Source organism: Diceros bicornis, chromosome 24 (assembly GCF_020826845.1).
Source record: "Diceros bicornis minor isolate mBicDic1 chromosome 24, mDicBic1.mat.cur, whole genome shotgun sequence".
NCBI lineage: Eukaryota > Metazoa > Chordata > Mammalia > Perissodactyla > Rhinocerotidae > Diceros > Diceros bicornis.
This window is the reverse complement of record NC_080763.1, coordinates 39,674,037-39,697,298: the sequence shown is the minus strand read 5'-3', so window position 1 is coordinate 39,697,298 and position 23,262 is coordinate 39,674,037. Positions and strand designations below refer to the sequence as shown.

At 55.1% G+C, this 23,262-nt stretch overlaps 1 protein-coding gene across 3 annotated transcripts; it reads right to left on the bottom strand.

Annotated features, from left to right (window-relative positions):
* Positions 1-8,781: 8,781 nt before the first annotated feature.
* LOC131421065 (alpha-1-antiproteinase 2-like) lies at positions 8,782-21,996 on the bottom strand. 3 transcript variants are annotated; one of them, XM_058567622.1, is made up of 5 exons: positions 21,836-21,996; positions 12,939-13,597; positions 11,237-11,507; positions 9,899-10,046; positions 8,782-9,032 (listed from the first exon to the last, which is right to left on the bottom strand). In XM_058567622.1, the coding sequence occupies exons 2-5, from the start codon at positions 13,591-13,593 to the stop codon at positions 8,841-8,843; spliced, it is 1,266 nt and encodes a 421-aa protein (XP_058423605.1). In that variant the 5' UTR covers positions 13,594-13,597; positions 21,836-21,996; the 3' UTR covers positions 8,782-8,840. The 3 variants fall into 3 exon arrangements, with proteins under 3 accessions (XP_058423605.1, XP_058423604.1, XP_058423606.1); XM_058567621.1 differs by lacking the exon at positions 21,836-21,996 and adding an exon at positions 20,428-20,528; XM_058567623.1 differs by lacking the exon at positions 21,836-21,996 and adding an exon at positions 18,523-18,673.
* Between the last annotated feature and the right edge of the window lie 1,266 nt (positions 21,997-23,262).

Sequence of the window (23,262 nt, the reverse complement as noted above, 5' to 3'; positions counted from 1 at the left end):
GGGATTTTGGTGGCTTCTCAAGGCCTGGCACTCGGGGAGTCAGGTGTCCCAGGCTCAGTACTGTTGACATTCTGGGCTGGGGAATTCTGTGCTGTGGGGCGCTGTCCTGTGCATTGTAGGATGTGTGGCCTCCTAGAGAAAACTAGATGCCAGTAGCAACCTCTCAACCCCCAGGTATGACAATCAAAAATTCTCCAGACATTACCCAGCATCCCCTGGTGTCAAAGTGCCCTGTGGAGGTCCCCTGATGGGGAGGAGGGCTCAGAGCACGAGGCCCACGTGGGCCTCCTCCTCTCAGGTTGGACAGACTTTTCTCATTTCAGAGTGAATTTGGCTCAAGTGAGTCCCAGCTGATTTGCTCATGGGGGCCAAAGTGCTCCCTAGACCTAGTCAGTTTGGGGTGTCCATTCTTCTTGGGTGGGGCCCCTGTCTGGGGATGCCAGGATTCTATTGTGGGGTGTTGTGCCAGGCCTTCAGGAGACCACAGCAAATGTCCTCACCTGTCGCCTTGGGAGCTCGGATGCCCCTGTGGTCCTTCTAGCAGTGGGAGCTTAATGACAACCCCCTCTGAGTGCCAGCGGTGTCCCCACGAAACCCTCACACCCAGCCACAGCCCTTAGAAGCCTCTCCTGAGGTAGCTCTATGGTAAGTCTCAGGTCCTAGCCCCCGAATTGTCTGCAGTCCCTGCAGGCAGCTCACCCATCCCCCTGGGCACCACCTGCCCCCAAGCCCTAGGCTTAGATGACGGGGGCCTCGGAGATGCTGGTCCCTCCAGTGACACAGAGTGATGTGGCGGGAGGAGGAAAAGCGTGATTTTTAGCTTCAGACAGATCCGGGCTCTGATCTGCCTCTGTCACTTACCAGCTGTGGACTAGGATAACATTTTAATCACTCTGAGCCTCCTCTCTGAAATGAGACTGTTGGGAGGAATGAACGAAGTCATTCTAGTCATCAAAGCTCACAGCCAGAAGGGGTCTGAGACATCAGCTCTTTGGGAGAAGAGGGTGGTGGGTTTTGCAAACGAAAGCTTTTAGGACCAGTGAGGAGTCAAAGGATGGGAGATGGGGCCATGAACCCAGATAAGAAAGGGGAGGAGGTGACAGAAAAGATAGCAGGGTTATCTGAGGAGTTAATGAACACACCTCAGCCTTTCAGAGGAGGAATTCCAACAAAGAGGTCAAGGCCAGGGATCCAGCGTGCAGGAGGTGGGGGCTTGAGAGCAGACAGGGGAGACCATGGCCGTCCTCTGGAAATCTGGGGAACAGGCCATCATGGGGGAAACTAAAGGGCTTCTGCTTTCTCCAGCGAGATAGTTAAGTGGTGGGGCATGGAATCTACCAGGCAAGGTCAAAGACTCTGCCTCTGGTGGAGTTGGAAAGAGCCAAGTGAGAAAGAAGGATCCTGAGGCAGAGAAGCACATTAGAGAATAGGGGGCCCTTCAAGGGGACGCGTCCCTGCCTTCTGCAGGTTGGAGAGACACGGGTGAAGACCACCGAGGCCACGGGGTCCTGTCCAAACTGGGGAGGCTGGGAGAAGGAGAAAAGTAACCCCAGTGCAGCCCCGCCCACCAGCATGGATCATTGTAGCGGGCCTACTATGTGCTGGGAGTGTTTGAATGAGGCAATTGCATCCTCCTGGCTGACTGCTGAGTGGCACAGCAGAGGCTTGGCTGCCCGCCTTCGAGTCCTGACCCTGGCAGATCAGAGCCAGACCTGTCTGTGCCTCAGTTTTCTCCCCTGTCAAGAGGAGCTAATCATCCTAGCTCAGTGGCCCAGCCTCACCCACCCGCGTCAGCTCAGCAAGAGGCTGAGGGAAAACCACTCACCAGCAGATGGAACTCACTTGTTCCCCAGAGAGGCTCGCTGGGCTGGACTCGCTCCACAGGCTGTCCACACTCCCACACGGCTTCACCTACTTATGGTCAGTCACGGGGGTTGGCACGCTCAGATAACAAGCCTGGGGTGCCTCCAGAGCTCAGCCAGCAAGGACCTGATATCACCTGGGGGCCTTGCTGTTCTCCCCTGAACTGGCCTAGTCCAGCGGAGCCAGCAGGTGCAAGGCCGTCTGGAAGGGTGGGGCGATGGGAGCCCCGTGGCCATGTAAGACCAAGGGTTCATCTCGCCTCGATGCCCATCTCACAGAGGAGTAAGTGACTGAAACATGTCCGGAGCCTGGGACTGTGCCTGATACTTGGCTGATCTTCTACAAACTTTACTGCAAGGTCCCAGATCCAGAAAACCTCACACTGGGAGCTGGAATCCGTGTCCTTCAAGCCCCAAAGCCCATTTGTCCAGGCACAGACGGGAGATGACAGGCAGCTGCCAAACGCCAAGGCTCAGAGGAATCAGTGAAAGAGGGACACTGGGCCCCCCTGCTGTGGTTACAGGCTTCCAGAATATCAAGACCTCCAGGGAACTTACTGCTCACATTTTGCTGGTGATAAAATGGAGGCAGACGGAGGGGAGGTGACCTCCTTGGCTCCCAGGGACCGTGAAGGGGAGAGCTGAGAAAAGATCCCAGGTTGTCTGACTCCCAGCTCGGGGTCGTTGGTAACAAAATGTGTGAGTATCTGTAATTTATTCCTGTGTTAATTTTCTGCCAGTGAATCAAGAGACAAGGGAAGCCAGGCCCCGAATGGTTGCTGATGGGATCTGCGGTCTAGATTAACGTTTACTCTTCAGTAAGAACCAGCACTATATAAAGACACTAGGCACAATCATCCATGGAAGAAACCAGTGAGTTAGGGCTCATTCCCCTCATTTTGCAAGAATGGAAACTGAGGCACACAGATCGAATGGCCTGCTCAGGGCTCCACACTAATTAGAAGGATGATTTGGGATTCCTGAATTCTTTCTATTTTGTCATACTCCTGTAGCATTTTTGTCCTAACATCTTAATGCTGAAAGTCACCTCAGAATGAAAGGAAATTACATTGACAAACTCAGAACATGTTTCGAGGCTATTGATAACTACTGACTAAGGAAAAAATCACTTTTTTATCTTAATACACATTTCTAACTTGCTCTGTTTGCTGTGCTGTCTGTGAAAGTCATGCTGTGGCATTAAAAAAATTCCAATGGCTCTGATTTTTCATGATGTGGTGTTCACTTTGTTCCCAGATAAGTAAAGTGATGCCAAGTGACACCAAATGAGCACCTGGTGACGGAAAGGGGCTTTGACTCCTGAAAGGAAATGACCCAGGCAGTCGTCTGCCGGATCCACCCAGGCCCGACCCTTCCCTGCGCGACTGACTTGCTGTTGCCCTCTCTCCTGTGACTCAGCCCCATGTCCCCCAGGTCCCCCGGCACACGCCCACCACCTCACTGGGCTGACTTCCCTCCGCGTGCACTGAGCACTCCTTTTCCGGCACTTTCTAACGTGGCTCCCTCCTGAAGGGTGCCCTCCAGCCTTGCCTTGTCCTCCTCAGACCTCGGTCATCACTCCAGGCTTGCTTCCTCGGTGAAGACGTTGCGAGCGCGTCTCCTCGAGTTCCAGGGGTCTCGGTCAGGATGGGCGGGGCTGTGCTGCAGTAACAGAGACGCTCAGAACCTCAAGGGCTCCACACAGCGAAGGTGATGTCTCGCTCGCTCCACGTGTCTCCTGTGGGGCGAACGCGGGGCTCTGCCCGTCGTGGTGAAGCAAGGACCAGGCTGAAGGAGTCACATTCCTGCTCGGATCCTCCGTCTCTAGCTTCTGTGCTCAGTCCTCACGTAACGATTTCGACACCCACAGCACCAATCACAAGACGGCCGCTGCCACCCGAGTGCCTGCTCCGGACACCTGTCCAGCTTTATTAAACAGCCCTTCCTCCCCGCCCGAGTGGCAGACCAACTGAGGGAAAGCACAAAACAAGGCCTGCGGGGACACGCAGCGCCTTCATTTCTGATAAAGCTGGTATTGGAGCCTGGGGCTTAGTTCTGCGGGACAGCGGGCTTCCAGAAACTGGCCCCTGAAGTAGCAGCATCACTCCCCCCAGCACTGTGAGACCGAGGCTGGGCCTCCCCGTGGCCCGACACCCAGGCCGCAGGAAGACTTCTGGGCTGCCAGGCCCAAGACAGGAGCCGCTGTAGAAACAAGCCATCTCATGGAGTCCACATGGAAACTCCGCAAAGTAGATATTCTGTCTCACCTTTTGCAGATGGGGAAACTGAGGCACAGAGAGGTTGAGGAATCCCCCCAAAGTCGCACAGGGTGCTGTCTCAGAATATCTCTCGTGCTATAACACTGCCAGTCTCCTGCCACCCTGGGCTGCTCCTGCGTCCTGCTGGGGAGGGAGCCGCCTTGGTGAGAGTGCCTAGCTCTGATTTCTCCATCAGTCCTCCCAGACTTGGCTCAGTTTCATTCAGAAGCCGTCCAGGCAGGGCCTGGCTGTGAGTGCGGCCCGTGCTCTGCCTGCTGCCCCGATTGTGACTACCCAACAAGGAGCAGCAACAGAAAGGCCCCAGCCTCTAAAGGGGCTCCCACGTGGTTCAGCGTGTGGGTGTTTGTGGATCGTTTCTGACGGCTCCGGAAGGGACTGAAGGTGCACACTCCCCACGCGGCAGGGCTCTAAGGATTCTGCACCCGATTCCAGAGCGTGGGGGGTTTTTCCCACCACCAAGCAATTCTCCAACCCCAGCTGGGTGTACTAATATTCAACTCAATTCCGACACTGTCCACCTGGAGACAGCACCTGATTCCACAGGTTAAGGGCTCAGTCCCACGAGACTGCCCCCCACACCCCACACTTCAGATACCAATCGCAAGTCCAGGTTGTCACCTGTGCTTCTGACCCACAGACTATAGAATGGAGCTTCCCACAGGCCCCTCACTGAGTCAGTTAATTTGCTAGAACTCAGGGAAACATTTTACTTACTGGATTATTGATTTATTGTAAAAAGATTTAGCTCAAGAACAGCCCGATGGAAGAGATGCAGAGAGCAGGGTCCGGGGAAAGAGCAAGGAGCTCCCGCGCCCTCTCCCAGCTCATCACTCTCCCAGCACCTTCACGTGATCACCAATTGGAAGGCTCTGGAACTCTGTCCTTTAGGTTTTTATGGAGGCTTCATGACATAGGCATGATTTATTAAATCATTGGCCACTGGTGATGGATCTCAATCTCCAGCCCTCTACCCTCCCTGCAGGTCTGGGGTTGGTTCCCCTGGCAACCAGCCCCCATTCTTAGACGAGCTAGGGGCTTTCACTTAGGAAATTCCAAGGGTTTTAGGATCTCTGTGCCAGAAACACGGATGAAAACTGAATATATATTTCTTATTATAAGTCACAGTATTACAGCCTCGTTCATTACTCGTTATCCACCACCATTGCCCACCGTCCATTGACCACCGTTCTTCAAGGAGGGACCTGATCTCCTTCTCTCTGTGCCCAGGATACTGCAGATACCCAGCAAATGTTTGCTTCTCCTTGTGGTACAAATGCCCACCCCATGGTTTGTGGAGAGGATCAAGTGAGCTCATGACACACAAACCAACATGAGATCTGTGTTTCCCGCTTATGAATCAGTGCACATGTGTGAGATCCCAGAAGCACCCCTGACCTTTGTCCTCATTTGATGAATGAGGCTCAGATGGCCCCACCAGTCAAGGCAGAGCTTGTGCTTAAACTCAAATGTTCTTTTATTTATTTATTTATTTTTGGTGAGGAAGATCAGCCCTGTGCTAACATCCACCAATCCTCCTCTTTTTTTTTTTTTTTTTTACTGAGGAAGACTGGCCGTGGACTCACATCCGTGCCCATCTTCCTCCACTTTATATGGAACGCTGCCACAGCATGGCTTGCCAACCAGTGCATTGGTGCACGCCCGGGATCCAAACCGGTGAACCCGAGGCCGCCGCAGTGGAGTGGGAGCACTTAACCGCTTGCGCCACCTGTTCAACCCCTCAAATGTTCATTTATTTGTGCTTAAAATCTCACTAGTGTATCATTTTCCTGCAAACTGTCAGAGAGGTGTAAATGTCACTACCGCGTCCTCCGCACCTGAGCCGGGGCCTGCTCGTGTGTTTCCCTCTTATGTGACTCAGGGCAGAGCTGGGTTCCTGCCTGGAGATGGAAACTGATCTGGAACAGCCCAGAACCCCCAGCAGCTGTAATTCCGCTGGGGTTAGGGCAGAGAAGCGGACCCTGTGAGGACTGCGAGGTTGGAATGGTCCATACGGTCTGAATGGACTGGAGAATGTATGTTGTCAGGGCAGCCCAGGCCTCAGAGTGAGGGACCTGCCTTCTGGGCTGTGCTGTCAGGTCTTCCAACCTGCTGGGCCTCCATTTCCCCAGCTGTAAATTGGGGATAATGGTTCCCAGCCTGTGATCTTCAAGGACCTCTTTTGAGGGTGAGACTAGACAGTGAATACATTTAAAAATTCCAAAGAACAGGCGACGCTGAGGTTTGGGCTGTCCTGCCTGATGTGTGGCACCCTCCCGTCCTCCTGAGGACAGGGTTGCCCCAACGCTTTGCCGGTCCCGTTAATTGCCCCTGGTGGTTCCCATATGAGCCAAGGAATGCCCCAGCGGGGGCTTGAAGCTGGTTTGAATTGGGTCTCTGCCAAGCAGAGTCCAGAGTAATGTAACGACAGGCCTCTCTTCGAGGTAAATGACGGTGTCTTAGGTGAGCGTCCTCAGCTCATTCAGCCTTCTTCACGCTCCCTGGACTCAGGATTTCCGCTGGCCTTGCGCCTGCCCCTTTCCTCCCGCAGAGCACCAGTGTCGGGGACTGTGAGGTGTGGCCCGGGTTGCTTGCTCCGGGCTGTGAGCTCTTTAAGCTCGGGTGGGAAGAGCTCTAGAAGGTCGGGGGATCTAACTGCAGAGGCTCCGTGGGCGTGCGCTGTGGGCGCCCAGCATTCTGCACCCTTTGAGGAGGAATCTAGCTCTGTCTGAGTCCAGCGTGGCCGTCTGGTAGGTGGCGTGGGTGACGTGGTGAAGTTTGGAGGAGCAGGTGGAGCCCCTGCAGCCAGCTCTGCCACTAACCAGCTCCGTGACCTTGAGCAAGACAACCAGCCTCTCCGAGCCTCGGTTTCTTCATCGGTACAATGTGCCTATGAGAGGAGAGCAGCTGCACTCGCGACATCACAGGGCTGCTGTGAGATTAAACAAGAAAACGCTGGATAGCCCCTCCCAGGGAGCCAGGCTTACAGAGGGAGCTCATGGATGCAACAAGCATAGACCCTCATATTGGCACCTGCTCTGCTGTCCTTTGAAACCTGTTTCAACTATCTGAAGTGAACCTCACACCAACCCAAGGTAGGTTTTATAACCACGATGAGGACATGGAGGCTCAGAGAGGTTTGGCAACTTCACTAAAGTCACACAGCTGGAAAGCGGCAGAGTCTGAGCTTGATCCAGGGCTCTAGACCCTCGGGTCTGGTGTGATTCTAGGTGCTGACGATGTTGGTGTCAGTAATGGAACTGGTGGAAGGTGGAAGTCTCTAGGCAGAGAAAGCTCAAGAGGATATGAGGCTTATTTGAGAAACAGTGAATCCTTATCCATTGTATTAAATTATGTGACATGACACATATGTGGCCATTTTGACTTAAAAGGCGTACATTTCACATGACTCAACCTACGTCTTTAGGTCCGTGTCATCCCCAGTGAGTGGCTCAGGCGGTGATGATTAGATTTGCGAGGGACGGGGCAGCCCTCCCACAGGACACGCACATTCCGCTGGGAGTTCAGGGAGTGGCTCCCTCAGCCTGGGGGTCCAGCAGGGCTCCCTGACGGCTGCGGCCCTTCAGCAAGGCCCTGGAGGGCGGGAAGGAGCCACGTGGCCCTTCCTGAAAAGGGCTGCTCCCAGGACGGCCTCTAGCTGTGGCGCAGGAGCTGTGGTTTCCCTCCGAAGACCCCAGGGCGGGTCAGGGGGCAGGTTGAAATGTGGCCCCCATCGGAGCTTAGCCTAGGGAGGGCCGGTGGGGCCAGCGAGGGTCAGTGGTCTGCTCTACTTCCTCTCCCACAACCCAGGGATCGTTAGAATGACTCTCCAGAGCCATCCGGGGCCCCTTGGCCACAGGGTGAGGGAGGAGGAGAGCGCACAGGGCAAGAGTCTTGGGGGCCTGACAGTGCTGGGCAAGTTTGAGCAGGTGATGCACCTTCACCTGGGTCTCCTCACCTGGGGAGAAGAGTAACGAGGTCGAGGATTCCTGGGGCAGAGGTGAAGTGAGGAGGACAGAAGTGTGTACTCCCAGTCCAGCCCCACTGGACAGGGCTCCAGGGAAATCAGCCAGAGCCATTTACAGAAAAGACCCGTGAGCTGTCGGGGTCCAAGCCTGGCTCAGGTGACGATGCGGGATGGAAAGGGGACCTGCTCTTCTCCCTCTGCTGCTGCAGATGTGGCAGCTCCATGTCCCCGCAGAGCTGAAGGCACCGGGGGCAGCAGGGAGGCAGCCTCGTGGGCGGCACTGGCAGCCCCGCGGGGTGAGGGGCTCTCAGAAGGCGGCGGGGGGTGCAGTGAGCACTGGCAGGGGTGGGGGCTTAGCAGGTGGAGCTGGTGGATGCGTGGTGGAGGTGGGGGCCTCGGGCTGGTCTCTGAGCCCGAGAGAGTCCCCCTTGGGGATTCCCAGACAAGACTGGGAGGCCTGGAGCTTTCCCATGTCAGTAAGCTCTGGGTTTCGGCCAACATTTCATCGTGGTCTAGCTAGCACAGGGCCCGGATGGTGTCAATGCCTAATTGATATTAATACAGCAGACACAGGAAAGATTGCTATGACCTGGGGTCACACATCCTGAGGACGTAAAGGGAGACTCAGAGACAAGAGGATGAGGGACTTGCACGTCACACTGAAGCTTGGGCCGGGTCAGCCATTCTTTAATGTCGGGGGTCTGGCCTGGTGTGGGGGCTAAACCAGAGAGGAAGTTATGTTTTGGTGGGATCCACCACCTTTCCCACGAAGAGGGGACTCTTGGTGTATCTGTCATAGATGATTAAGACGAAGGGCCTGTTGAACTCCACATCTGGGGGTAACGACACGGTCATGATTTCCATCCCTGTGGCCCCGGCAGCTTCGGTCCCTTTCTCGTCGACCGTCAGCACAGCCTTGTGCACTGCCTGGAGGGGAGAGAGCACAGAGGCCTGTCCTGAGCAGGGGAAGAGGGCCACCCCCGACCCGGGCCTGGGAGCAAAGCCCGATGAGGAGGGGTGACCGGGAGGGCTCAGTCACTCAGGCCTTTCTCCACCCAGCCTGTCTCTCCCCGTCCTCGTCCACCCTCCCTGCGGGGACACCCAGGCCTTTCTCCACCTCCTCAAGGCCGTTGCCTGACTGCACCAGCGCACCCTCACTTCTCCTCCCTGAGCAACACCCTCAGCCTCCCTGGGAAACAGCCCACAACCTCAGCAGGAGAAGATGTTCTTCACTTCATCCTCCTTGGCCCATCTCTTGTTTCTAGTAGCAGATTTTAAGCTCCTTGGGGATGAGGACTGAGATGGGGACCTTCACATCACCTAGTCCACAACCAGTTGCTCACTTCGCACTGTCATTGACCTACAGTTGTCTCTTTGGTCACCTTGAATTCTCCCGAATAAATGGTGCCTCAGCCAAAATCACATGTTTACTCGGACTCAGTGATTCGCCAATAGCTCCCAGCGTCACAGGACGCCGGGGCCAAAAGTCCTCTGACATCCCCGAGCCAGGGGCTGACTTTGTGAATATGGGTCCATCGAGGCCCAGAGAAGGGAAGGCCCTGAACGAAGACGAGACAGAGGGAGAGGCTCACCACCTCAGAGGAGGCCCCTACAATGTCCGAAGCCCGTGAGGCGCCTCCCGCACTCAGTCCTCTGACCACACTCCAGTCTGGGTGACTCCAGTGGCGGTCCTCAGAGGACCTCCATCTGCAGGTGTGTTTGTGTGCTCACACTCACCCCTGAGCTGCGGCCCCCGGACACACTCTGACCTATAGACACAGGGACAAACTCACCTTAGACACCTTCAGGGGCACTTCCTCAGTGATCCCCGAGAGGTCAGCCTGGTTGCTGAAGACCTTGGTGATGCCCAGGTTGCCCAAGACGGTTTTAAGATTGTAGGTTCCAGAAATGGACAGTTTGGGCAAACGTAAATTGACGAAACTGTCACCATGGTTAGAAAACAAAGGAGTTTCAGAGCATTGAATGTATTTCCTTTCTGATCATTTCTCCCACTTAGCGCCCTGTCCCCCTGCCCACACGAGGACGCAAGGTCGGCCTGGGTTTATTCTATTTTTAGCTCCTCCACACCCGTGTCAGAGAATGTTAGGATCACAGGGACCATCCTGTCCTGCAAAGCCTCTCCAACGCCACCTCCCCTGAGAAGTGTCGGGGTCTGAGTGACATCTGTTCAGTGAATGATGAGTGAATGCAGGGCTGGTTTCAGCCCTCGGTTTCCATGGAGACAAAGTGTGGCCCCAGGAGGGTCTGACAGGTGAGCTGACTGGCACTCGGCGTCTGTCTGAGCCATTCTGGATTCAGCCCCTCCTTGCTCTGTTCACTCAGCCTCTGGTGCAGGAACACCGAGGGGGTGGGGAGAGGTACTAAAACTTCTTGTTTCATCTTGACCTATCTTCTTGTCTATTTTCATTTTCAGATATATACGTTTATTATGTATGCTCTTATATATGATTTATTTTATCTATTTTTAATTCATTTGATTATTTACATATGTTTATATTAAGCATATTTATATATTGATGGATATTTTTATAATATACATAATGGAATAGTGCAGGGGGTGGGCATTTTATGAATATGGGGATATGCACTAATTTGGGCGCATGCTCAGGTATGACTTCACTACGAGAGCCCCAATCCGGCCACACTGATCTGGTGACGGAGGAAGTCCAACACCCTCAAACACGTGCTGCAGGTCGCCACTCCGGGCCTTCCCTTTTCCGGCCTCTCCGAGCATGTTCCCCTGCACAGCTGTGAACTTCCCTCCTCTAACTCCACATCAACTGCTCCCCTGCCAGGAAGCCCACCTCTTCCCTCTCGGTTCTCGCATGGCATGTGTTGGTGTTGCTCGCCCTGCACTGGGCCCGGGCACCAGGGAGGGGCAGTGTCCATGCTGGGGAGGAAGTCCCCAGGGACAGGACTCTGGCCTCCTCACCCGTGGGCCCTGTTCCCCCCACGGAGCCCGGCTGGTCTCCCTGAGCTGACGCTGGCCTCTGTCTGGAAGCACAAGGTCGTGCACAGGGACTGTGGCCCGCGGGATGTGGGTCCACCCTCCCACCCTCTGGCCAGGCCTCGTGTGGCAGCTCCCGGGTCAGCCCTGGTTGGAAAGTCACCTTGAGGATCTCTTTTCCAGGAACGTGGCGAGGATTTCCTTGCTGAGCGTGTCCTCCAGGTCCTTCAGTTTCCCCTGGTCGGGCAGGATGAAGAAGGCGGTGGCGTTGCCCACATAGTCCAGGAGCAGCACCCAGCTGGAGAGCATGTCAGAGTGGTGGACATCAAACTTGCCCAGGCAGTTCATCATGGGCACCTTGACTGTGGTGTTCTCGTCCACATGGAAGTCCTCCTCTGTGGTCAACTCAACATTGAAGGGCTTCTCCCATTTGCCTGGAGAGAAGGGAAGGTGGGCATCAGCCGGGGTGGGAAGAGGTTTAGAAAAGTGTCGTAGAAGAAAGGAGCCCTGACCCTCTGAGGTGAGATGCTTCTCTCTGAGCCTCAGCTTCACCATCTGTAAAATGGGGCTAAAGCAAAGTCAGTCTCCGGAAAGAACTTTTGTGAGGGTAACGCAAGACGGGAGTAGGAATTTCTATATTGGCGTCTATAAGGGATGGTGCTCTGGCTGTGCAGAGTAAGCATTTTTACTTGTATTTCATGCTTATTTATTCGAGGGTGGCTTTGGAGATTCTAAAGGAAAATTATTGGCACCCGTCATACTTGGCACCTCCTTGCCTGAGGCTCCCTGCCCCTCGTTAGCGGGCAGTTCCCATCATTTGGGGAGATCACTCTCGTTCTTACCCTGATGGCCTTCTCCTGGACCAACACATGAAATGCGGACGCCTGGGCAGCTCCCCTCTGCTAGACCAACAGAACGTCACCATCCTGCCAAGTCAGGATGGGCAGAGCCCCAGGGACCATGAGCCCAATGTTCTCATTGGACGGGAGGTGGAGATGGAGGCTGGAGAGGCGATGAGGCCCACCCTAAGCCCATAGCAGAGCTGGGACTTAGATGTGCTGACTCCAGCTCGGCCCTCTCCATCGCACTGTTGCCTCAAGAGCAAGGAGCCAACAGTGTGAGGGAAGCAGCCCCCGGCCTTGACTCTCACCACCCCTACCCCCGGCTATTCCTGTGGACTGTTTAAACTGCCTGAGGATGCCCTCTGGGGCCTACAGGTTCCTGACAGTGTCAGCACTCAGAGGGAGGAAGGCTGAGATCAAGTTTAGTTGAGCACCTACTGTGTGAGCATGTGGTCCCATGTTTTCTGTAACATGTTCAATTCTTACAGCAACCTGACAACAAGGGAATTGTTATGTCCATGTTACAGAGAGGAAACTAGAACCTCCAGGAGGTAAAATTACTTGCCCATAGTCAAACAGGTAAGAAGCTCAAGAGGTAGGATTTGAACCCCGGTCTTTCTGACTCCAAAGCTGTCACTATTTCCACTACACTAGAGTTGTTCAAAGTATGTTTCATGAAACACTATTCCCTTCATACACTCTGCTACAATCTGTTTTTCTGGATATCTATTTTGGGAGATATTGCATATTGAAGTCCCCTCCCTGGTAGGGATTTACAATGCACAACAGGATACTAAAGGCTATGAAAAGTCCTGCAGAGAAGACAATGATTTGACTGTTGAACCCATCATTCCCTAACCTTATTTGATTGTGGGAAGTTTTTTAGTGGTTGTGTGTGGAAAATCGAATAACACAACCTGAGATCCTATCCTGCACTGCAAAGGAAAGTTTAAGAACTGAGTGTTTGAGAATATTTTTGGCTGCTTCCATGAGAACAAGCTCAGGTTGGTTGTGCAACCTTACCTTTAAAGAAAATGTAATTCACCAGAGCTAAAAGTGCGTCTTCGCTAAGTTCTTTGACCAAATCCACAATTTTTCCTTGGGTTCTCTTTTCTACATAATCGTTGATCTGTTTCTTGGCCGCTTCTGTGTCCTTGAAGTTGATGGAGAAGGCTTCTGAGTGGTACAGGTTCTTGACATCCTCCAAAAACTTATTCACTAGATTCGCACTCTCATTGATGAATAGACCATTGCCCGTGGTCAGCTCCACCTGGTTGTCTGTCTGGTTGAGGGTGAGGAGAAGATGCTGGAAACCTTCGTGGATCTGAGCCTCTGCTTGCTCAGTGAGGTTGAAATTGAGGCCCTCCAGGATCTGGGTGTGAGTGTCACCCTTGGCCCCCAGGGAGAGCATCGCAAAGGCTGTGGCGATGCTCACTGGGGAGAAGAAGATGTTGGTGGTGTCGGGCTGATGGGCCACATGATGGTACAGGCTGAAGGCAAAGTCAGCCAGGTTCGGGGCAATCTTGTGGCAGGGTAGCTCCTGCTGGTGTTCGTGATCATGCTGGGAGGCATCTGTCTTCTGGTCCGCATCTCCCTGGGGATCCTGAGCCAGGGAGCCAGGGACCAGGCAGCACAGGCCTGTCAGCAGGAGGAGGCCCCACGTGATGGAGGAGGGCATTGTCCTGCAAGAGAGAGAAGGGCACCAAGCCCAAGTCAGGCTGCAAGATGAGTCCCTAGGCCACTGATCAGCACCATGGAGAGCAACCACAGTTTATTAAACAGCTACTATGTGCCAGGCCGGTGCCAAGCACTTTCTACACCATCATCACTGAAAGACTCAGAACAATACCAAAGACTTTGACGGTCTCACCCTATGCCAAGCTCCCTTCTAAGCACCTGACTGTCTTGTCTCATTGCCCTCTTGTAACAATCCCATGAGGCAGGTCACACGACAAGTCTCGATTTACAGATGAGGGGACCAAAGGCGAGGGAGGTGTGAGTCACCTGTCCAAGGCCACAGAGCCGAGAAGTAGCAGGACCAGAGTGTACACCTGGGGATCCCGGGCCTGGAGTCCACGATCTTGACGGCTCCACTAACATCGGCAATGACCCTGAGGTGCAAGTGCCCCAGCCCTTAGTTTACAAAAGAGGAAACTGAGGCACAGGAAGCATACTGTCCATGCACACGATTACCCAGGAAGCAGGCCCGATCAGGCTCAGGGGTGATCGGGAAAGCCTGCAGAGGGCTTCCGTGGAACTCTGTTATTTAATGGACAGAGGCGCTGTTGCCCAGAGGGGAAAAATCTTGCCCTATGACACACAGCCAGAGCACAGTAGAGCTTTGAGGAAACTCAGCAGGGGGGTTGTGCCCACTTACCACCCAGGGTAGTCCTCAGCCCCTAGGAGATGTTCCTGAGCCGGAGGGCTGCCCTCACCGTGAGTCTGTGGCCTCAGCTACAAGAACGGGCTGTGGTCCCTGCAGTCAGCTTAGCTGCTCATCCTGGTCACCGGCTGTGTCCCAGCTCTGGGCTCAGCAGTGACGTGGGAGTTAGAGACGCTGGTCTCTCCAGTAAAGTGGGGTTTGTGTGGGGGGGCGAGTAGGGGTTGAAAAAGCATCTCTTTTCTCTTCAGAGAGAGCTGGGTTCTAATCTGGGCTCTGCCACTACCAGCTGTGTGACCTAGGACAAGTCATTTTGTCGCTTTGGCCCTCATTTAGCCTCATACAGAAAGTGAGGTTGTTGAGAAAATTTAGTGAAAAAAGTCTAGACACCAAACCTTCCACTGAAGGGATCTGAGGGAGCAGCTCTCTGAGGGAGAGGCTGGTGAGGGTGGCCAACTTGAGGGGTTCAGAGGATAAGCAGGGGAAGGAGATGTGCTCTACGGCTGGGGGGAGACAATAGGGAGCGGCAAGGCCTGTGGCTCAACCTGCAAGAGCAGGCTCTACCTGGCGATGGTCAAAGTCAGTGTCACCCACAGCAACACGGATCCCGCCCCGCCCCGCAGAGCTCCTCTACTCCAGACACGCCCCAGCCTCGGGCCACCTGTCTGCAGCCCCCTACGTGAACCTGCTCTCCTCACAGATGGGAAACTGAGGTCCGAGCAGAGGAGAAGTGCCTGCGACCACCTAGCTAGTTATTACTCACAGAACTAAAACAATCGTTTTAATAAAATACAAAGACAAAGGAGTCCTTGAATTTGGAATATGAAAACCTGGGGGGAAAAGGTGGAAATTAGAAACACGGGGCTGTATCTACCCCCTTGGACTTTCAAAACTTTCTTTCAAATAAAGCAGCAAAATGGAGCTGGTTTCTCTCCACCACTTTTTTCTGGCCTTCATGCCTCTAAATAATTCAAATGGAGCAGATCACACATTACATAATACGTGTTTATATTTTTCTTAAACTAGCCAGTTGTTTTAGAGCTGACGGTGGTGCTAGAATTAGTCTTGAATATTTCCATCTCCGTCAGGTTTCTCTTTGCTTAACCCAGTGGATTTTGGTGTGATCCTTCCCGGTTTATGGAAATTCCCCGTCTTTGCAGGGCTCAGAGATCCTGAGGGATTTCGGCCTTCAAAGGGTGGGGACACTAAATATGCCGAGTGGTCTCATGGCCAGAGGCGGTGGCTTCCAGCCCCGACAGGACCACTACTGCCCTCCTGGCCCTGGCGAGCGCCGTCTGGTCCTGGGCCCTCGCTCTCCCAGCTGTGTCAATCGACGTGGGCGAAGACCTAGATGAGGTCCCTGTGCACTGATGCTGGATTCTTAATTAAAGGGGTACCTGGGTTTGGTGGAGAAAATGGACTGAGATTTCCCATGAGGAGGGCTGGGGTGAGGTGCCCCCCACTCAGGGGGCTGCTGGTCTCTAGAAGGTGCAAGGCTGGCTGGGGCTGCGATGGAGAGGGGCTGCAGCTGGGGTGAGCACGTGCCGCCCTACCCCAGCCCTCTTCCTGGATGGTACATCACCTACTCTGGCCTCTCCTTTTACAGTAAAGGGTCTGAGGCCCAGAGGGTCGGGGCCTCGCCAAGGCCACACAATGAGTCAGTGACAAGGGTGGACCAAGCCTTGGTTTTCCCTCCACTCCAACTACAGAGGGAGACGGCCACATCCTCAGGTCTCAGACTCTGTGGATGTCAGAATTGGGCCCTGAGGGACCCTGACGTCAGCCTTGAGCCTCCTGTTGGCTCCATTTTGCCCCCTAATCTGTTACTTACTACTTCAGGGGCCCGAGATTTCTGTTCTCTTTAGCACTTCTATCAAAGGCAGCACCCCACATCCCCAAAACCTCGTGTGGGGAGCCAACCAGAGATGAGGCAGCAGATGGTGAGGCACCCAGAGGTGCATGGGTGCCTTTAATCCAGAAGAGTGAAGGCGTCACAGTGAATGTCCAGAGCCCGGGGCAGGGGAGCATCTTTGCCAGGAGGGAGGGTGAGGTGAGCGTCCCCTTGCCTAATCTCACACCATTTCCTCCCAGGAGCAGGAAAGGAGCGACCAAGAGCAACCCAGCAGGGTCCAGGGACATCACTGCGGCACAGGGTCACGACCCGCTGACACCTGGCACTGAACAAGCCCAGATATGAGCCAGGCCTGCCACTTACCGGCCAGTGGCCTCGGCAAGTGACTTCACTGCTTTGAGCCTTGGCCTCCCCTCTGTGAAGTGGGGAAAAGAATCTCTTGTGGGGCAGACGTGAGGGACGGACAGGTGATGGGTGGGCGGAACCCCCAGGTGTGGAGGCCCTCCCCGCACCTGCTCACAGGCGGGGATGACACAAGAGCACTGGTGGATTTCTTCCTGGCCGGTTGCCACCTCGCCCAGGACCAGAGAAGGGGCCCCTGCTCAGCGCTGAACCGCCTCTGAGTTTGCAAAATTTAAAATTCAGTTCTCCAAGTATTTAGTTCCTGACTCTTAGCTGTGAAGCCCTGTGCCCGGCCAACGTCAGCATCAGCATCACCGTCCTCAGTGTCACAATCGGTCACAACGGGTGTTCCATGTGCACTGTCTCATCTACTCTTCCCTCAAAGCTCACCCTAGGAGGTGGGAATTATTATTAGCCCTTTGTATAGATGGAGAAACTGAGGTCTACAGAAGTTAAATAACTCACTGGAAACCACAGAGCTAGTTGCTTATGGGACTGGGATTTCATCCTAATCGGCATTTAGATTCCAGACCCTTCTGCGTGTATAAAGCTGAATCCAGAGGGCTTGTAACAGAAAACCTCAAAGGTGGCCTGGCTGAATGAAGAGGGGCAGCATCGCTCTGTGGCTAAGATCAGAGGCTACGAGGCCAGAATGCCCGAGGTCAATTCACTATCAGCTGTGTGACCTTGGACGAGTTACTTAACCTCTCTGAACTTGAGTTTCCTGGAGATGATAAGGGTGCGCTTGCTCATGGATCTATGGTGCAAATTAAATACGCGCAAAGCGCCAAGGAATGCCTGGCACACAGCCAGCTCCCAGGCAGCATCAGCCACCACAGATGTTCTTGTGGATCTTTCGGAGTGCTGGGTGGTGGTCTGGCCATGGTCATCTTTGTAGGCCCCATCTCCAAAACCAACGACAGAAAAATCACATCCTTCCAACCCTCCAGAGACCAAGGCCAGTGGGGGTGGGGTGAGGGGAAAGAGGGCAAAGGTCATCCACGTTTTGCCAAAGAGGACAGAGAGGTTGAGCGACCGTCCAGGGTCACCCAGCACCAGAGAAGCCTGGAGGCCAGCCCCGGCTTCCCGTTCCCCAACTGGCGCCTGACACCTGAGACGATTACGCTGACAGTAGCAACGGGATCGGGAGCGCGGGTTCTAGAACTAGGCGGCCTGAGTTTGAATCCCGGATGCTGTGTGGTTTGGGGCAAGTATGAGCCTCTCTGTCCCCGGTTTCCTCACCTGTAGACGGGAATACCCGCGGTAACCACCTCAGGAGGTTGCTGTGGGCCTTAAACGCGCGACTGCAGGCAAGGAGCTGAGAAGCCGCCTGGCCGGAGCGAGGGCCCAGGAACCCAGCTCGAAGCCCTGACGGCAGTGTCCCTCTCAGGGCTTCCCGTGTCCCCAACTCCCAGAGGCCCCCCGTGCACAGGGAGGCCCGCTCTGCCCCCTCCAGGCTGAGGCCTGGCACGGTTCTGTTCGGGGCAGGTCTGCAGAGGATGGAGGCCCGGTGCGCGGCTGGCACCCTGGGCCTCTGGTCCGGCCTGGCCTCCCCACCAGGTCCCTGCTTGAGCCTGGGCTCCTCACTGTCCCTCTCTGGGCCCGTCTTTCCCGTCTGTTGAAGGGGAGGAAGAGACGCACCCAAGCAGTGGGGGAGGTGCTGAGGCTGCGGGGGACACTCTACAAAAAGGCAGGAGCTGTGCCAGCAGAAACGCGCCCTCTCCTGGGTCCCAGGTCACCAGAGCCCGACACCCACTCCCGCTTCTGCATACAGAGGCCAGCTCATTCACCAGCAGGTGCTGGGGAGGCCCCGGGGCAGGCTGGGGGATCAGGAAGGGACCTCCAGGGCTGCTGTTACCATGACGACAGGACCCAGCCCACCCCGCTCCATCCCCTGCACCCCGGGGCCTGCCCGAGCAGCACAGGGACGCGGAGGCCTCTCTGGGGCTCTGGCCAGCAGAAGGCGGACTTACGATTCTCTGTCCCAGGCCAGGGCTGGTGACCAAGGCTGAGGAGACAGACCCCTGTCCTCATCGGTATTTAACCAGTGGCCCCAGAGGGACAACGGGGGAGGGGGTTGGTGAATATTAACCAGGGTCACCCCAGTTATAGGAAGAGCAAACAGGGACTAAGTCCGTTGAACGGACACTGAGCTGCCCGCCCACGCTGCCCGTAGGTGCTCTGCCGGGGCAGCAGGCAGCCCTCTGCTCCGTATCCCAAAGGAGGTCATTGAATCCGGCTCATAAACCACAGCGTCCTGCGTCCAAGGTGGGGGGGCATGACTCAGGCCCTCCTTGGGACAGCATTACTTCGCTGGCCTATGCTCCCGCTGGGGAATTCGCAGTGCCCGCCCCACTGGGAGCAAGAGCTACCATTTACTGCGCCACCTTGAAAGGCCTACTGCTGAAGATGCTGCCCTGGTGGGGTCGGAGTAGGTTATGAGCCCATTTGGCAGATGGGGAAACTGAGGCTGGGAGTGGAGAGGCTGCTCATCCCAAGTAACCAAGCCAGCCTCAAATACGATAACTCAACTTCCCGAGGAGGAAACGGGGCATGACTGATGCTGACACGGCCACTTTAGGCTGGCGTGGGTGGCCATGGCACAGGCCGGGAGTCAGAGAGTAAATCTATAAGGAAGCGCTGTGCTGCCTCTGGCAAGCTGCTTCCCCTCTCTGAACCAGGAGGTGTTTTCATCTGCATTGTAGGGATCTGGAAGTCCCACTTCCTAGCGTGGTTTTCAGGGTTGTACAAAATAACTTCTGTACAGCGCCTGGCACACAGCAGGCTCTTTATTTTGGGTCTGCACAGCCCTCTGCTCAGCCCTGTTCCCCAGGTTTCTCTGGGCAGGAGGAGGCTCAATTCCCGGCCACCCTCGGGCCTGTTTCTGTTTTCACTGGATGAGGTTCCTGGCAGACTAATGGGATAGTCTTTACTGAGACCAATCCACACACTGCTGGAATTTTCCCCTAGAACGTGGCCCCAGTCTGGGGCTGTTGCAAGCCCTTCGGGGCACTGGTGGGGGTTGTGGTGGTGGCACAGGGTTGAGGCCAGTAGGGCCCTGCTTGACTGTGATCCCTTTGAAAACCTAAGGCAGGCCACATCACACTCTGTGCACCCCCCGTGCCTGCTTGGCTCAGTGTGTCCTCCAGAGGCATCTGCGGAATGAGCGGATGAGTGCATTTCTGTCCCTTCTCTCATGCCCCCAGTCCCCGCTGTGGGACTCTGCCAGGTGGGTGACCTGCAGCTTCCTCTGGCACACAGGGTCAGGACAGGGAACCCCGCTCTCCCGTTCATTGGCTGTGAGATCTCAGGAGAGCTGTTTAAGCTCCCTCTGCCTCAGTCTCCCCACCTGTGAAATGGGGACGGTGACAGTACCTACCTCATTGGGCTGGTGCAGGGAATAAACACAGTGGTTCAACGTAAGCTCAGAGCCCAGTGTCGGGTGCACACAGTCAGCCCTTTATAATGGTGCTCTCCCTGTGCCGGTGGGTCTCCCTGGTGTCAGTCCCAGTGGGTGTGTGAGGGGAGCATTCCAGGAGCTTCCTCCAGGCTTCTCCCATTCCGTACCCCCGGCCACCCTGTGAGGGGAGAACGTACCACCCCCCACACGGGAGCAGAAGGAGCTCAAAGAGGGGAGGGCTCTCCCTTCCACTCCCTCCCGACTCCCCAGTTCTACAGTCCGGCTTCGGGGTCCCAGCTCTTTCCCCTGAGCTGGCTGAATGGGCATCTCCCCCTGGGGCGCTACATCCATTCACAGCTTGGAGAGCTAGGCTGTGGTGGAGGTGAGGCCTACCCTGCATGCCTCCCGGGCTTTTCTTCCTCACCCTGTGCCTCAGTTTCCCCATCTGTGCATTGGCCTCCCTCCCTGCCCCATCTACCTCCAATTCCAGGCTCTGCAGTGGTGGCCACACCTCCTGCTGCAGCCCGACCTCCTCCTCCTCCTTCGATGGGCCTCCGACTGCTCTGAAGGGCTCTGAGGGCTACAGTGTGGAAGTCATGCACCCTGACACAGCACCCAGTCTCTGCCTGCCCCGCCCAGGAGGGAGGAAGGAGGGAGGGAGCAAGGAGGGAGGGAGGAAGGAGGGAGGGAGGAAGGAGGCTCCTGGTGGTGGAGGCAGCAGGTCTGGGAGGGGAAGGGAACTGGAGCAGGAAGCTGCCTCGCACAGCGCTGCCAGCAACCAGGCAGATGCCAGACGGCCCTTCCTGGCCCCGGCTGTCCTGCGTGTCACCTACTGTTCCTGCTGAGTTCCAGCCTGTGTGACCCAGGTCGAGCCAGTTCCTCTGAGCCTCTGTAAGAGAGATGATCACAGCCAGCTCGGAGGATTAATGGAGATGACAGGCATCGCCCTCCTGGCCCGTGGCCTGGCACCAGCATCTTGGCAGGTTTCCAGGGCCAGCTGTAGACGGAAGAGGGCTGGGCCACCTCTGAAATGCCCAATGGGAGCCCCGCGGAGGCTGGGAAGGGTCTGTGTGTATGGGAGAGGCGTGTGTCACAGACCCTGGCTGGGTGCAGAAAGGACACAAGACATCACTTGGTGGACTTCGGCATTAGTAGGAGAAATGAAGACAGCGCACCCAGCAGGCGGAGTTGGAGGAAGTAAGGGACTCTGCCTCTTCTGGGGCCCTGCCCCTTTCGAGTCAAGGGCTTCGCGCTTAGCCTTCCTTATCTCCCCATCCTTGCACTCACTAACTCCCCACTCCACTAGTATTTCATGCTGCAGAGAGCTCCTCTGCACATGCATCCTGGGAAGAATGGGTGGAATGATCTGGGAAAATGAGCAAGGGCAGAATTCCCGGGATGGGGTCATCCAGCGGCCATTCTCGAGGGCGCTGTGTCCCATGAACCACAAGCCATGGTGGGGGAAGTCTTGTCCACTTGATTACTTCTGGAATTGTCAATTGCAGATTGAATCTGGGCTGATTCCCTGGGAATTAATGCATCATAGGAAGATCCTGTGGGCTGGTTGTAAATAAGCGGCATTGAGGGAGACCCTGCCCCTGCATGGGCCCTGCCTGGAGACGGCAGTGGGATGGAGAGATGCATGAGAGCTGAGGTGTGGGATCTGCCAGAAGGGACTGAGGGAGAGGGGTGTGCAGGGGGCTCTGTGCCAAGTAGACCGAGGACCAGAGGCCCAGACTGGTCAGGAGAGTGATGGTGGGCTTCAGGGCACTGTGCCCATTGGCAGAGCTCCCCAGAGAGTGTGGGAACCAGCCTACCAACTGCCCCACGCACACACACACAGACACGCCACACGCACCCCCACTGTCAGATTCCCCCAGACTCACTATGGGATCCCCCTCCAGGCACCAGCTCCCTTCCTCAGGGGGCAGTGTGGGTCAGCGGTTAAGGCTTGGGCTCGGGAGATAAGTATCTGGGTTCAAGCCTTAACTCCATCACTCTCTTTCCGTGAGATCTTAGCCCCTTAACCTCTCTGTGCCTCAGTTTCCTCATCTGTGAGATGGAGTATGAGGATGGTCACTTCCACCAGGAATGTGAAGAGTCAGTGAGGTGATAGCGTGTGAGACTTGGGGCAGCCTCGAGCACAGGTGGGCCGTGAGTTGAAGCCCACCCCCGAATGATCTTTGGGGACGTGTCCAGGGCCTGGGAAACCTTTCAGACGGGTTGGGGGCTGAGCGGGAGAAAGACTTGGGGAGTAGTGGTTCTTGTCCAGGGAACCTCTTCAGATTCAAGCTTCGGCTTATCCCAAAAGGCCACCAATGCCCTCTCCTGGGGGCTGCGCTCATTTTGTTTCCTGAGGGCCCAGGGCAAGGTGCAAATAGCATCTTCCTGAGCACCTGTGAGCACAGAGGGCCGAGTCGGGTACGGGGTGGTTGGAGCCCAGCTGACTCGGATTCGGGGAAGGACTTCATCTCACCTCTCTGAGCCTCAGTTTCCTCATCTGTAAAATGGGAATAGGGAGAGTGTCTTGCTCATATAGTTGTTGTGAGGATTAAATGAGGGCATGCTTGTGGGGTGTTTACCACCAGACCCGCTGTTAGCATAAGTGGCACCCGCGTCTGTTGTCTCACAACTCGTTTAAATTAGTCAGATGTTCCAGGTCTGCTCGTCCCGGAGATGAATTGAGTTTGCACCATCAGTTTGCCTCCTCTTGGTGTCTTGCAAATCTACCAACTTGTAACATCTTAGCGGATGCTCTTCTCTCCTGCACGTGACCTCCAGTGCCACTTCCTCTCCGCGGTTGATTCTCGCTTTTTCTGGAACTATCTGGCTTATTCACAGCTTCCCGTTTTCACTCTTCCCTACTCAGAGAAAAAGAAGGCAGATCAATGCTTCGTACGTGACAATATAGTTGATAGACGCAAGAAACACTATCTACAGCTTCATCTCCCACTTGTTAAAATTATAAAACCAATGTTGTTATTATAATTTACTATTTCTACACTTTATTTTCACTTTACCCTTTTGAATTTATGGACCATTATGTCCGTTACGGACTTTCAGCCTTTAGAAGACTCCGCCTGTGCTGTTGAACTATAACGAGTATTTCCTTTTGGATGTCAAATTGTCGCATTTTGGCCGATAGGAGCCCCGTGAAGTTATCTCCTTTCTCCTTTCAGCATCCCTTGCTGACACTCCAGAAGGCACACACTTGCTTTCTAGCAATGACACCACGGCCCAGGCCCATCTTCACCTTCTCCTGCCCCAAGACATGGCGTCATGACCCTCTCTGGGAGAGGAAGAGGGCAGAAGG

Coding starts and splice junctions, on each gene's coding strand:
- LOC131421065 (XM_058567622.1), bottom strand. CDS start 13,593: ATGCCCTCCTCCATCACGTGGGGCCTCCTCCTGCTGACAGGCCTGTGC. Junction 11,508..12,938: donor GAATTACATTTTCTTTAAAG/GTAAGGTTGCAC, acceptor CCTTCTCTCCAG/GCAAATGGGAGAAGCCCTTC. Junction 9,033..9,898: donor TGCCCCTGAAGGTGTCTAAG/GTGAGTTTGTCC, acceptor TCTCCCCTCCAG/GCAGTGCACAAGGCTGTGCT.